The sequence below is a fragment of the Drosophila mauritiana genome, chromosome 2R (assembly GCF_004382145.1).
Source record: "Drosophila mauritiana strain mau12 chromosome 2R, ASM438214v1, whole genome shotgun sequence".
In the NCBI taxonomy this organism is placed as follows: domain Eukaryota; kingdom Metazoa; phylum Arthropoda; class Insecta; order Diptera; family Drosophilidae; genus Drosophila; species Drosophila mauritiana.
The window spans coordinates 20,104,364-20,119,183 of NC_046668.1; the positions used below are offsets into that span (position 1 = coordinate 20,104,364).

The window sequence follows — 14,820 nt, forward strand, 5'->3', positions numbered from 1 at the left end:
ATTACACGATAAATGAAAATCAAACGTTTGATTGCTTAATGCCTGGGACTAAGGGTCATCCGCACTGGCATCAACCGCCCAGCCAAAAGAAGTGCTGCAATTTCGCAAAAGTATAAGTCTCTAGAGAAAGCCAATGGTAGATAGAGTGCACTGTGAGAAATATTCTACAATGTCTTAGATATGTGATTTTAATTATGGTATGTAGGCAAACTAACAGTTTCTTCATTGGAATGTATCTAAAGTGAATTAGGTTATGAAGCAGATGTATGTTTTGGACAGTTTTTTTTTCAGTGTGCCAGAGCGGGGTCAGTGAGTGAACATTTCAATTATTTATATGCTTGCTTGCCCCCTTCCCCCTACCCCTCCTCCTTCTCCGATCAGCGTGGGTGGTTTGGTGTGCAGATGGGGTGCTCGCGTATGTGCACGTGTCTGATAGCACCAAGAACTATAACACTTGACTGAATTCTCCCGGTTATCATTTATTTTCTGCTTCCCCTGGCCGGACTTTGACTGATCTGATGATAGTTGAGTGCGTTCCTAGAAAGTTATTGCCCAGCTCCGAACCAACAGACAACAAATTCCTCTTGGCGTCGAAGATGGAAATCTGCCTTCTTCGCACTTTGATTGATTTGTTAATCCACAAACGAAATACAAATTAAAAGCTTTTTGTTTTGCTCCATTCCAAGACCCGCATAAACCGCTTATGTTAATTAAATTTTAGGGGTTACTCAATGTTCTATGTTAGGAGCCACCGCCGCAATCAATCAATCCGAAGAAAAGTCTTAGGAAGAAGTCCTTTAGGTTGTTTGTTTTTCTTATGCTTTCGCAACTTAGTTTAACGCAAAATGTATTTACATTTTTAACTCAGAACGGAAAGGGTTAAGTCATTGGTGGGTCGGCATCCCACCAAATTGATGAGTGGGGTTAGTTGCTTGTGAAAGCTTTCTTAAACAAGAACTGAGTAATCAATAACCAAAAGCCTCTTAAGATAGTTGAAAATGTATCGAGGGTCCACTTAGAAATGAACTTTTAATGTTTGGCCATTTTAATGGAGTGAACTTTCTTGTATATTAAATAACTAAATACTTTAGTTAAAAGATGCTTATAAAAATCAAATTTGCAAGTTACCACTCATCATGTTTTTAAGCACAAAAATATTTCGATTTCTCCTTGTTGTTTTGACTTATATCACTGTTAGTTCCACTTGAACACCTCTATAAGTCTCTGGCTATTGACACCTGATGAATGCTTGGTTGGTTCCAAAAATCGTGGTATCTCAATGTCGGTGACATGTTTCCACCCCAACGACTTTCAAGTTCAGTTCAAGAGTTTTCAGTTGTGCACATTTAATTATATCGCATGCGAGTTAGGGTTAAAGACATAGGTGTAGAAAATATACAAGCTCCCTTTGGTTAATCGTTGTATTTGGCACTTATTGATTTGGTTCCAGTCCACCGCCCACTTAATCTTAACCATCCACCCTTCAAGGTCTCCCCAGCTGGCAGTTGTGCACTCTGGCAAAGTTTGCAGTGTATATCAGATCGCAGATGGCAGCATTGTTATCATAGTTCATCTCGGCCACCTTAAACTCCGGATTAATGGCTATCTTGAGGACATAGGTGCCGGGAATCAGGTCTGTCACATCCACCCATTGGCAGTCCAGATTGTACAGGTACACATCCGAGCAGTTAATGGATATGCCTGTGTGCAGAGATTAAATTAAAATTTAAAACTCTAGGTTATAGTAAAGCTTACCCTGATCTCCATAGTTGGCGCAATTGTATTTCTTGGCAACTCCCGGCAGACAATTACTGTCCTCCAAACAGAAAGATGCCTTGTGTCCCTGAGCCACTTTGTGACCTCTTAAGTCGAAGATATCAAAGGTGGCAAACACCTCCATGCTGTGAAAATGCCTAGAGAATTGTGAAAGATATGGTGTGGTGTAAGTAGTTTATAGGTTTGCCAGTATTTTTCACTGTGTACTCACATATGGCACATGTGCCACTCCCATTGGCTCTTCTCCTTGAATGGCCGGAAATCCGCATTGCCCGCATTGATGGCAGCTGCCGTAAACTTGAGCAATCGCCTAGATCGATAGCGCCAGTGGGGATCATCCCGCTGGATTTGATACGCCTCGTTGGCCACACAGTTTTCCTCCATGGCGCACTGCATCAGCAGCATGGGTCGATCCTCCAGATGGGCCGTCTGTTCGATTTCCAGATAATCCACCACCAGATCGGGGGCGATATAGTCACAGATCACAGCGGCCACGTGCTGCCGATTGCCATGGCAGCTGATGATACCCTGACTTGCATCATGATGCAGGCAGTCAGCCAGTTCCGTTTCGTTGCCATAGCACTCGCTGCCACTCAGCACGGGTCTTGACACATTGGAGCCACCAAAGAAATCGGTTTGGAAGGCCTCACTGGCATAGCCCAGGTCGAGCTGTCGGCACACGACATTGGCCTCCAAAAGTGACCAGCCATCGGCGCACACACTGCCCCACCGACCGCCATCCAAACTGACCTCCACACGTCCCTCGATCCGCGATCTTCCGCCTCGCAGTCTTACATATAAACGTGATCGCGAGTGAATCGGGTATTTGGGCAAATCCTTGTCGCGGATGATGGGTGTTGCTACGGGGATCAGTGCATTTTCTGGCGGGTAACAGACCACGCCAGCCGCCTCTCCAGGTTCACAGTCATTCTCGCCCCAGCCCTCGAAATGGCAATCCACTAGTTCCTGCTCGTGACCTTCGCAAAAGAGGTTGTCCATCCAAAAGCGACGACGAGCGGGTCCGAAGAAGCCACTTCTCGTATACCTTCGCATGCCGGGGAAACCCATTTGTCGGCACACAATGTCTGCTTCAGTGGAATCCCACTCGTCATCGCAAACTGCTCCCCACTTGCCATTGTGCAGGACCTCAATGTTGCCTAAAAAGATATTTAAATGTGAAAGAAAGAAGTATAGATCTCTGTGATGATTCTTTAAGACATCAGTAGTCGTAACCACAAACTGAGCCCAATTCCTTACCTTCGTACTCATTATCTCCGCCCACCAGTCGTATGGCTCCCTCCTCCTTGTTCAGGACCTTTGTGTATCTGTGCACCAATCGCTGGCGCTCCAGTCGAGCATCCTCCAAGGATCTATGCTGCACGACTGCATCTGCCAGGTGAATGGCCAGTAAAGTCAGGCACGCAAGAGTGGGCCCCATCTTGAGGACCTTTCGATCTTCGAGTGCGCACATTTGTACGCCGCGGCGTTCGCATGAGAACTGAAGCTCAACGCAAATATTTGAACGGCAACAGAATCATTTAACTATGAACTGGCCAGATACAAAAATACATAGATAGACGGCTAGATGGGTAGGTAGGTAGGTGGCTTGTTAGGTACATATTCAGATATCTGATGCGGTTCAGAAGCTCGCTCATCTGACGTCATTGGCCGACCGACGAGGGCGCAGATCGAGAGTTAATATCTGGAAAACCAAAGCTGAGAGTGCGGATCCCACTGAGCACCGAGCACTGGCGATGCCAAATCCGGAGCTGAATCTATTTCCCGCACGTATGCATGTCACTTAATGAGTTTTTCAATTTGAGGCAACACTGACATTGCCGTTGTCTAAGCGAATTGGCCAATGCTGCACTGAGAAAAAAGCTTAAGTCCGAATATTGACTAATAAATCGCAATAAGGAAAGCATATAGTAACCACGCAAAAAACATCTGAAATACACCAATTTTTTAAGATACATTTGTATCTTACTCTTTAAATAATACTTTTGTTCGGTGCACGTCGAAGGCCAAACAAATATTGCTCTATAAACAAATGCGAAAAGGAAGCACTAACCGATCTAGTTTATCTCACAACAATAAACCATTATAAAATAATTCTCACACCCATTACAAACATTTAATGAGAGCTTTGTTTGAACCCTGAACCCGCCACCTCCTCCCTGCCGTAAAATAATGCATTGCCAAATCCAAAAATGGGAATGAAAATATGGAAAACGAAGCCATAATTCCGACTCCGAGTGAACACGACCCACATATGAATACAAATCTGTTGTACGGAATTTAACTACACATTGTATGTATGTTGTATCTGGCTTTGAGTGAACAAACCGGCTAAATCATCGTCATCGTGGGGAAGCCCATTAGTTTTGGCATGCAGCCATTTGAAACATTGCATGCAACATCAGGGCCCTCATGACATTGACACTGAAACCATTGCCACGGAAAAACTAAATAAAAGAAAAATAAAAGCTCACTCACTGTTTTTTTCTTTGTGGTTGAGTGTAGTGGGGGAACATGGGTGGTGGCTCATTAGAAAAAGTGCCAGCAGCATAATCGTAATTGGAAATCAAACTCGATTAGGTCAGCTGAATAAATGGATGAAAACCATTGGAGCGTGCCTCCACACATTTGCTAGATAGATTTTCAAGATCAATGTGGATCAGCAACCGGTAGTTGTCTAATCAGTTCGATGGATGAATGACAGTTCGTTGTTATAAATAAAATAGTGTCATTTCCATGAGGAAAGTGAGCCAAGAGCATACTCAAATGCAAACTAGGTAACAAGCTCAGGAAATAGTAAAATATAAAGTAAAAGAATCCTAAAACTCAGACCTTTGATAATTAAATAAATTTTATTTCCATGTTCCTCATAAAATCCTAATTCATTCAACACTCACACATACTGATTAATGAACATTTTTATAAACAACTCGAACGCATAACTATGCCATAACAAATATGTGTGCCATTTATAAGGTCCAACATGCATAGAGTGCTATATGTATGTAAATATCCTTGGATCTGCCAGCACGAAACGATCATAAATATTGGCCAGAGAAATTAATTGGATAAACGTTTTATTATATTGAATTATGATGGCCAAAGGAGCAGCTCCATGGCTACTTGGCCATTCGAAATATTCCCACACAATTCAAAGGGGGCGAAATTTTATGAGTGCGTAAATTCCATTTGGATGGCCGCAAGGGCTAAAAGGGCGCAAAGGACATGGCGCAATCCTGGCGCACCGTCATGCACCAAGGTAATAAAATTCGATAGAAAATCGTGTAATAAAATCATTACACACAAGAACCAGCAGCAGGACAATGTCGGCTCCAGCTCCATTCGACTTGCCATCTTCTGCCAATCCGGGCACTAAAATCAAACGGGTCCACCAACGCCGCAGGCGTCTGACCAATCTGCAGCACCTCCGACTCCTGATCCTTGGGCTCCAGCTTCAGCATCAGCTCGCCTCCTCCGGGGATATAAAAAGTGCGGCAACGTGAGGCGACAAGTCCGGAGCTGCGAGGAGCCTCCTCTGGCCAACAATAAAATGCGAGATTCGAGGAGCGGATGAACAAGAAGTAACGACAAAGTGGAAACCAGCGGGAAAATAATTTGTGTGGGAGTTAACCACCCCAAGGGGATGATTTCCTCTGCGATGAGGAGGAGCACCAGGAGGAGGAGGCGTCGGAGAACAAGGCCCAGAACGGATAAAAAGATAAAAAATGGTAAAGGGATATTGAAAGGCGGTAAATTGCTTTATTACTTAAGTGAGCCAGAGATGATTAGGTTCGCACTGGCCGCGGTTGCTGTTGCTGCAGTTGCTGCCTTCGGGGGACTCATTAAAACGGAGTTCCTAAACCGGACTTAGGAAATTGAAAATGAGAAAGGAAAACGAGCAAAAAAAAGAACAAAGGCCCTAAGTGGTAGTAACAAAGTCTTAACTTGTAATAATATAGTTAGAGCAAGGGATATGATAGTTAAAGCTAATATTTAACTTATGATAGAGTGTTAATTTCTAGGAAGATAGATCTTGACATCTTAACTTTATTTTCCATGGATATAAAGTACATCGCAGCTCTTGCAAAGCCCATTCTTTCTCAATTACTAACTGAGAACCATAACTTAATTTGCAGCAAAGACATTAAATCTTTTCATTATGATATCATACAGACGTATCACACATAGCGTGGCTCATTTGGACATTAATAAAATTGGATGACGCGCTGACAGCATAAATGTCACCGAAAATGCTATAAAAACTAAATTATAGCCGGCATAACCATGATTCATGAGCGGGAAGACCTCAAGTGCCCCACCCTTCGACCCCAGCCGGCGAAAAGAAATCCTAAAAAATATAAAATGCCAAATTTGTAGCTAGCTTATGGCAAAAAAGATTATTAATTCTTAATAAGAAGGCGTGGAATGCAAAGAGGGCAGTGTGGAAGTGGAAACAAAAACAGAAATTCTATAAAAAATGTGGCAAGTGGGGCGTGTGTCTATATGGCTGCCTTGAAAATGTGCCAAAACGCAGAAAAAATACAAAAAAATGAAAACAAGACATAGAAAAAAGTTCACAATCACTGAATGCCCTGGCTGAAATACCCTTTTTTATGGGAATGCCATAGATTCCTTTTTTTTATTTTTTTTTTTGGTGGGCTGCGAGCACAGAATGAAACCGAACAGAAATAATAAAATTAAAATGCGCCTTTTGCTTGGCTCGAACTCAGTCAGTTGGACACAAAAAGACCGTAGCAATAAAAATAATAATGAAATCAAAGGAATAAAAACAACAGAGACAGATACAGATACAAAAACCTACATAGGGCCAGACACGATGGATGGGCTAAATAGAAAAGGCAGCTGGTTGAATTGAAGTCGAAGGACATTGGGAAAATTGCTGTTCGGTTCTCGTTGCGAATCATAATGAGCTTTGCGAACAATTTTCGTTAGCTGAATTAGAAATTATTTCATTGGCGTTTGGAAACCTCAAACGAGAGTATTGAATATATATAAACATGTGTTCCAAAGCCTTAAAGTTGGTTTTAAAGTTTGCACGAATAATTTTAAAACTTCTTTGGCAATGTAAAAATGATTTATTGAAGCGTTCAAATTCGATGGAACTTCCTGGCAAGCTGACGACATTTTATTTCCATTGAATGGCTTTGGTGGCATGCACTCAATATCACTGCGAATGTGTTTTTGATATATTGTATTCGACTAACAGGTGGCCCTACCGGTCTTGAATTCGTTTTACTTGTTTTAAACACATTTTAAAAGAATTTTCAGCAACTTGCTCACAGATTTTTACATGGCAGGTTTGTGACTTCTGACATCACAATAAAATGTAAATGCAATATGAAGGCATGTATGGTTAGTAATAAATCCTATGACGTCCCTTTCGGCAAAGTAGCTATATTTTATTTAACTTTATTTCATTTTAATTTCGGCTCTGCCTTTCCTTTTTTCAAATTTTCTGCCCAAGGCGCTGTCTTTTTTTTGCCAAGGATTTGCGGCAAAACTTCGCTTATTTCGCTTTTTCTGCTGTCTGTCTGCCCAGACAACGTGTGTAAATATTTATTTTTGGGATACTGAAATTCTTGTACTCTTGTAAGACTGTAGCAACGAGCAACTAAAAATATATTCATAAAATAAAAGCCAACTTACTCCGAGAGAGTCAATAGAATTGAGTTTAAAATGTGCGCATGGAAATCAATTAATTTTTTGTCCCAGTTGCCGCTAATTGAATTTGCCCATATCGCAAAATACACTACTGAAATAATAAATAATAAATCCAGTGCTCCATTGTTCGCCGGAGAAACGCTGGTTTGAAAAATGTTGCGAGACACATGTTCCATATCATGGAATTTGTCCCCGTGCCGGCTAAATGAATTATGTAACATGTCTAGCCATTTAGTGCCATAATTCAAAGCAATCTATGCCAGCCCAGACAAAATAGTGCCCATCACTGGGCGCCCTCCAATAAAAATGGGGCGTGGCAGGGCTTTATGTGAGAACCTAAATAGCACGCAGTCCAGACAAATTGCATTTGCATAGCGTAATTGGAAAATGTCGCGTACGAACAAAAAAAGTGATTGAAAAACTATAATTTGTGCGGCGACTTTCTGGGGGCTGAAATAAAAGACATATCTAAATGGATCAAAACCGGGAATGTTTTTAATTGTGCTAATTTTAATTTACTGCTTACAAAAGAATAACATGGAAAATAAGTAGCGAAACTGGTTATGCTTAGAAACTTCAATCATTATGTATATTTTTCTGGCCCCCGTTTCCAAATCGATTAAAACTAGTAACTCCAAATCTTAAAATCCCGTCTTAATCCATTGGACAATCTCCATCGGAAAAATGCCGGTGGCCGTGCGGCTGGTGGAGGTCTTGACCCTGATCACCATTATGGGTATGATTGCATGCATTGGTCTCAGCGTGATCCTGGCCCAAAAGACACTCAGCTTGACAATTACATTTCTCGAGGTGAGCTATGAAAGTTAAACGTTTTCATTTTCATACTTTTCACATTTCAATTGCGTGAAGCCCGCAGCGAATATTGCCGATTTGGTGCTAGTTGTAACCGAGAAAATTCTGGTATCCTCGCTGCTCTGCGTTTTGAGTCTCACGAATGCGGTGGGAAATGCCCTGCATGTGGCTGGAATCGCCTGATGATCTATATCCTACTATATATATCAAGCTTTTTCTGATCGATGTTGTATGTCTCATATCCCAATATATTGCTCGCCGCACGTTTTATTATGCCATTACTGTCCGACAGTTTTTTTTCGTTTTTTGGCCAACTCAAAAGCGGCACCGCTCACTAATATTCAATCAAACAATTTTACGCCCCAATAAACTTTTCTAACCTGCGGCTGGCCAAAACAAAAGTGCAGAAGACCAAAAATAAAATAAAGCAGAACTCAGCTCAATTGCAGCAAATTTGCGCCTGGCGAAAAAAGGAATTGGGGAATGGGGAGCAGCACGAGAAAAATAAATATTTTTACCACAAAAGCCAATTTGCCCGCACAAATTTAAACTTCGCTCGAGGATGTGCATAATTTTTGGTGCCTTTTTATGAACTTTCAAAGGGGTCCTTTCACTTTGTTGACAGGTTAAACGATCATCCTGCCTTACTGTATATATTATATTAATATGTTCTTGGCAAAAAATAATAATATAATATAAATTTGTGTTTAACTTGAATAGTTTAGTATAACTTACTAGAGGGTATGCAATACTTCGCTTAGCGGTTATACCCTTCTTCCTTTTTCACTTTCAGCCGCCTTTAAAGTTTTAGCACCTCTTTGCAGCTGCTTATTCTATTATTTAGTTATTTATCAATGTTCTGACTTTAGTCTGGGCTGGGCTTGGGCTATGGTCCAATCCCAATGGGATCGGCACGCACAGCGGACCACAAGCCCCCATCCCCCAACCAGAGTCGTCTGAAATCGAGCGTAGGTGTCTGCGGTTGTAGCTGTTTGCATGAGCATTTTTTGATTTAGTGGCAATTTCGTGTGGCAAAAATTGCCGAGTGCCCCAAGGGTAGACTTGAAAACAAGCGGATTACAGGCGGAAATCGAGGCAGAGCGAGTGGAGGAGCTAACAAGCCGAAAACTGGAACAATAAGCAGTAAAACACCTCAGAGAAATCGGCATGTAAGTGGCGATCGCTGGAGCCAGATCATTCATTATCCTTCACCAAGAGCTGATGCCAGCGGGGAATACCAGTTGGCCTATCTATGGCCTTATGATTTGCATCATAGAGCTTTAATAACCTTACTTTATTTATCTTCTTTTTAATTAAGAAACAAGAACATATGTAGTTAAGGGACCTTTATTTGCAATATAAAAATTGGTCAAAGAATGAACTCAATTTCAAATCAACTTATTGGCCTCCACAACCTCGGGATCTGCTTCTGCTGCTCCATCTGCAGTGGTGTTCTCTTGGTCTCCCTGTTCGGTGGTTTCCATAGGGGAAGCTGGTTCCCCAGCGGCTTCTGGTTGGGCACAGGAGCAGGCATCCTTGGTGTTCTCCGCAATCCAATCATTAAAGCTGCCCACTCGTGTATAAACACCCGGGGCATTCGGCTGGGCACATCCTTCGCCCCAGGACACGATTCCTGCCAGCTGGTAAGCGTCTCCAGAGCCCAGGACATGCATGGGTCCACCGCTGTCTCCTTGGCAAGAGTCCTTGCCGCCCTGCTCCACGTAACCGGCACAGATCATGTTGTCGGTAATCTTGGACTCGCCGTAGTTGCTATTTCGGCACTCCTCTTGGCTGAGAATGGGTACCTCCACCTCCTGGAGGGTATCTGAAATGGGCCCGCCCTCACTCAGAGCTCCCCATCCGGTTACCACGGCAGTTTGACCCGCATAATTCTCACTCGGAGTGGGCATGCACACTGGATGCATATCGATGCCAAGACGAACTGGTTCATTGAAACGAATCAAAGCAATGTCACTGTCAAAGTTCCTGGTGCTGTACCTCGGATGGATGAGCACCCTGGAAACACGACGATCCACGATCTTGACGTGGCTATCCTGACGATTGTGCTCCAGCAATCGGACCGTGATCAAACGATGGTAGAAGCCATTCACACAATGGGCAGCCGTTAAGGCGTACTGATCGTTAACCAAAGAGGCGCCGCAGTAGAAGTTACCGAACCACATGAGCATTATCATCCAGGGATACTCATGGACCTCCGTCTCCTGACCTCCGACGATGCGATGACGGGTATTAATATTACCACAGGAGCACTCTGCGCACTCCCTTTTGGCCGGAGAGCTCCATTCCGCTGGCACCTCGGGTCCCAGGATCGATTGAATCCAGTCCAGAAAGCTACTCTGCCTTAGTTGAGCTAGATTGGTCAAGATCTTCTCAGGCTCGGAGGCGGAACGCAGAGAGGGCGTGGCACAGACCAAATCGCCCAGTGCTGTGGCAAGAATCAGCAGAAGATGAAAATTACACATGGCGTACTAACCTGGCCAACTGGCAATTGGCAACTAACCAAATGGATCCTGGTCACATCCAGCAAGAAGACTGATGAGAACCAGAAGTGCCAGCCAAGCCAAAGAACTGGCTAGACCAGAATCCCCAAAGGAAACCGGCTCCCGAGAAAGGTTAGCGCACTTTATGGAAACTTTTCTTTTAATCAATAAATATAAAACAGCTTGAAAATGGAATCTTCGACGAAGCCGAAGCTGACTTACTCTTGCAAAGATGGCAAATAGTTTTGGAGCATATATCCCAAGAAAGTGCATAGTTATTTTCGGCGAAAATAGTTCGTTTCTTGGGATATGGGATTAGTGATTTGGGAAATAACAAGCTTTTTGTAATGAAAACTTGTCTTTCAAACGGTGCTATTGCATGTTGAGAAGACATTAGAAGTATCACATTGGATGGGAGATACCAATTCTGATATAATATTAAACATTGCCAGCCAAGCAAGAGTATTGAACTATTAATAGATACAGAAATAGCCAGATGGTCGCTACTTGATCTTCTTGGTTTCCTGCTGGCAGAGGCAAGCCTGTTTGGTGAGGTTCTTGATCCAGGTTCCGTAGCGATTCACTCTGGCATAGACGCCAGGATAACCGGCCTTGGCACAGCCCTCGCCCCACGAGACCACGCCGGCGATCTGATGCTCTCGCGTTCCGCTGGCCACGATGTGCAAAGGACCTCCACTGTCACCCTGGCACGAGTCCTTGCCACCCTCGTCGTATCCGCCACACAGCATGTTATCCGTGATCTTGTTGCCATAGCGACTCTTGCGGCATTCGTCCTGCGATAGAATGGGCACTTGAACCTCCTGCAAAAAATAATATTCAGATACATTTATATTGCTTTTTATACTTCAATCTTAAGTTCGCTCACCTGAAGGGTATCGGAAGTGGGTCCACCAACTTTGAGTGCTCCCCAGCCAGTGACGATGCCATTCTCGCCCTTGAAACTTCTGCCCGGCGTTGGCATACAAACGGGATGGAGCACCTCGTTGAACTCCACTGGCTCATCCAACTTGATGATGGCTATATCGTTGTCATAGTTCCGGGCATTATACTTGGGATGCGTGATCACCTCGGACACCTTGCGGTCGATCTTTTGCATGTGCGACATCTTGCGATCATGTTCGAGTAATCTCACCGAGATTCTTTCCTTTCGGAAACCATAGACGCAATGCGATGCGGTCAACAGAAATTGATCGTTGAGCAAGGAGGCGGCGCAATAGAACCTTCCGCCATATAGCAACATGGCCACCCAGGGATACTGATGAACCTCCGTTTCCTGACCACCGACGATTCTCTTCTGTATATTGGCTATTCCGCAGACGCAGTCGCTGCAATTCCTCGGCGGATTCAAAGTGGGCGGGGCCGGAGTGGTTGCCCTCCTGGTTGTAGTGGTGCTGGAAGATGGGGCTGGTGTGGTGGTTGATGTCGTGGAAGCCGCGTCCGGCATCATGGAGCTGCTGCTCAAGGTGGCCAGAGTGGCATTTTCCGAATCCGAGCTGCCGGGACGTTGTGGCAATAGTGAGAGAACCCATTGGATAAATGTGTTCTGCGATTGTTTCAGCAGGGGATTCGCTGCCGTTTGGTTCGTTGCATGATCCTGGCTGGCTGATTGGATTGGACCGCAGCTTAAGGCCAGGCAGATCAGCAGACACAACCAGGCTCGATTCATTTCTCTAGTCTTTTTCCGGCTTTCTCCACAGCGACACCACCGATTCACTCGCGTGGCTCTCGGCGAACTGATCGCCCAGCCGCTTGGCCAGCATTTGAAAGCGGCATTTCACCCAAAAAAAAGTGGTTCTGGCCGGTGGCACGTCCACTTTGCCAATCCAATCCGCACAGAGAGAAACACAGGTATACTCTATACCTATAAATTTATTTTAGCCTATATTGAAGCTTTCTATATATTATAAACGACTAATACTAATAACATAATATTTATACTAATATTTAGGGTAGTATCAATGGTAATGCTTCTATAACTTGCATGTACATTTTTAATTTATTTTATATACAAAGTATACTTCCCAAACTTGGTGAGAATTTCTCGCGGTGCATTCTCGCACTCCCCTTGAATTTGCATTTGTATTCTGCGCATGCGTGGGCGCCTCAGGGCATCCACACTATCCACCGCTTGACCATGATACTTCACTCGGTTGGCTGGCAAGTAAAACTCAACAGAATCGGAGCCACTCATCCACAAAAGTGGGCTTTTGTTGTAATTTGCGCCACTGAAGTAGCGAAAGTTTTTTTCTCGCTTCAAACTTATTGAAATGAATTTTTTTGCTTCTTTTCCGTCCAATCGATCGCTCGGCGACGCATCGTAATTTTACTTTCTTTTGATTCATATTATTGGGGCTACTTCTCGGCGATTTTGTGGGTCGGCTGGTTCCGTGTTTGTGTGTCGACAGCTATAACAGCTGACAATAAAAAAACAGCAACAATGCCACTGACAACAATAAATTTGTGGCACTGTTTACATTTACATCGTTTACGTGGTTGGCTTTGCCAATTTGGCCGACTCATGGAGCTTGGGGCGTTTTAAAAACAGGCTGATATGTGGGTTAAGAACTGTGATCTTACGTAGAAGAATTCCAAAAGGCTTCGAGTTTTATTCAGTATGTAAATTGCTTTTCTTTATAAGATTTCAAAAATTACATTTTTCTTTAGCAAGCCTTGTTGAGTTCCAACATTAATTACCCTTTTAGCTTCCCAAGGAGAAGAGCAATCGTCATAAAAGCAAAAATAACCTCCCCCAAGACATGAAACCGTCAGGCTGGACTTTCCTCCCAGCAGAGATTAACGATGCAGCCGACTTGTGGCATCCGCACGTGTCCACTCCAGTCGTGAGTCATATTGGTCATGGGCTTACCATAAGTAGCCCCATTCCACTGGATCATTAAAAGCAACTTGTAGGGCTGTGGAGGCGGCGCCGTTGCGCCTGCGCCACTTGGATGACCGGCCATTGATGGATGAATGGTCGATGGTCTGCCCTGAAAGGCGGGGAAAATCGGAGGAGGTCTCCCCGAGGAGTCGCCGGTTGGAGCAGTCATTAGTATGCGCACACATAACACTTGGCATATTAATTGTCCGCGTAATGTTGGAGGCAGATGCAGTTCGAGTGGAGCTACATGGAGTTGCAGTTGTGACTGGATGGGCTTGTGGATGATGATGATGATGATGAACTAATGTCAGTTCAGCGGAATCTGCGCACTAGAGATGCAAAATTTAACTTTTCGGAAATTAATTTGGTATCTCCGCTTGGGTACAAATAATGGTAGTATAATATAATATTGGTAATATAATAACGATATTTACCATTGTTTAGAAAATTCCCTGTGGTATGCAGAACTTGATGAAATATGCCAATTAAGCGCGGGCTTTTAATTGAATTCCCGGTGATTTTTCACTTTTATTTTAATAGATCGTTAGCATCACTGGTGGGCAGCCCCATCAAAGGCATAGTCGGTTGCATTGCCCAACCGCAGTGCACGCAGTTAAAACAAAGTGCCATTTGCATAATGCCCCGGCTAGACAAAACCGAAAAAAAAAACGGGCGAACAAGTTGCATGTGTGAGCACATCTATATGTTTAATGGGAGTGGGGTTATTTACGATCCCGAGGAAGGGACCTGCACTTGGCGACGCAATTATGCAAGGCCCACTCTCCGGTAAACGTGACCACCAACAGAGTGACTCTGGGACTGATTGCCGGGAAAGCCTGTCCTCCCTCCACCGAGGAGCTGGCTCTGGCAGATTGGCTCTGGCGGACACGATGGCAAAATATGTTAATTGGCATTGTAATATGCACATTAGATGTTGCCAACTACTAAGCGCTCATTAAACAAGCCCAAGCTCATGCTCGGCCAATTACAGCCGGCAGGTACATGGCAAAAAGTCACCAAGGATGGGTGGCATGTGATAAATTGGGGGTATATGAATCGATTATGAAGCCAGATTGCCACTCCGATGCTGGGTCTATCCTTATAAGGAGTGATTATGGCGAGAAAATTAAT

The 14,820-nt window shown here is 43.8% G+C and overlaps 4 protein-coding genes across 4 annotated transcripts; 1 reads left to right on the top strand and 3 right to left on the bottom strand.

Moving 5' to 3' along the window:
* Positions 1-1,345: 1,345 nt before the first annotated feature.
* On the bottom strand, positions 1,346-3,253 carry LOC117136684 (lysyl oxidase homolog 3B). The gene is made up of 4 exons (XM_033297695.1): positions 3,034-3,253; positions 1,988-2,933; positions 1,756-1,913; positions 1,346-1,701 (listed from the first exon to the last, which is right to left on the bottom strand). Exons 1-4 carry the CDS (start codon positions 3,245-3,247, stop codon positions 1,484-1,486), a joined length of 1,536 nt encoding a protein of 511 aa, XP_033153586.1. The 5' UTR covers positions 3,248-3,253; the 3' UTR covers positions 1,346-1,483.
* A 4,803-nt stretch (positions 3,254-8,056) lies between these two features.
* On the top strand, positions 8,057-8,567 carry LOC117137033. The gene is made up of 2 exons (XM_033298238.1): positions 8,057-8,286; positions 8,347-8,567. Exons 1-2 carry the CDS (start codon positions 8,161-8,163, stop codon positions 8,470-8,472), a joined length of 252 nt encoding a protein of 83 aa, XP_033154129.1. The 5' UTR covers positions 8,057-8,160; the 3' UTR covers positions 8,473-8,567.
* Positions 8,568-9,620: 1,053 nt separating this feature from the next.
* LOC117137255 (trypsin-1) lies at positions 9,621-10,818 on the bottom strand. The gene has a single exon (XM_033298618.1). It carries the CDS (start codon positions 10,770-10,772, stop codon positions 9,678-9,680), a length of 1,095 nt encoding a protein of 364 aa, XP_033154509.1. The 5' UTR covers positions 10,773-10,818; the 3' UTR covers positions 9,621-9,677.
* A 114-nt stretch (positions 10,819-10,932) lies between these two features.
* Positions 10,933-12,558, bottom strand: LOC117137254 (trypsin-1). Its single transcript, XM_033298617.1, has 2 exons — positions 11,677-12,558; positions 10,933-11,611 (listed from the first exon to the last, which is right to left on the bottom strand). Exons 1-2 carry the CDS (start codon positions 12,475-12,477, stop codon positions 11,294-11,296), a joined length of 1,119 nt encoding a protein of 372 aa, XP_033154508.1. The 5' UTR covers positions 12,478-12,558; the 3' UTR covers positions 10,933-11,293.
* Between the last annotated feature and the right edge of the window lie 2,262 nt (positions 12,559-14,820).

Bases quoted from the DNA above. Each gene is read 5' to 3' on its own strand.
- LOC117136684 (XM_033297695.1), bottom strand. From the start codon at position 3,247: ATGTGCGCACTCGAAGATCGAAAGGTCCTCAAGATGGGGCCCACTCTT. The intron at 1,914-1,987 runs GTGAGTACACAG...ACAATTCTCTAG, and splicing joins GAGTGGCACATGTGCCATAT to GCATTTTCACAGCATGGAGG. The intron at 1,702-1,755 runs GTAAGCTTTACT...CTCTGCACACAG, and splicing joins CGCCAACTATGGAGATCAGG to GCATATCCATTAACTGCTCG.
- LOC117137033 (XM_033298238.1), top strand. From the start codon at position 8,161: ATGCCGGTGGCCGTGCGGCTGGTGGAGGTCTTGACCCTGATCACCATT. The intron at 8,287-8,346 runs GTGAGCTATGAA...AATTGCGTGAAG, and splicing joins TGACAATTACATTTCTCGAG to CCCGCAGCGAATATTGCCGA.
- LOC117137255 (XM_033298618.1), bottom strand. From the start codon at position 10,772: ATGTGTAATTTTCATCTTCTGCTGATTCTTGCCACAGCACTGGGCGAT.
- LOC117137254 (XM_033298617.1), bottom strand. From the start codon at position 12,477: ATGAATCGAGCCTGGTTGTGTCTGCTGATCTGCCTGGCCTTAAGCTGC. The intron at 11,612-11,676 runs GTGAGCGAACTT...TATTTTTTGCAG, and splicing joins CCACTTCCGATACCCTTCAG to GAGGTTCAAGTGCCCATTCT.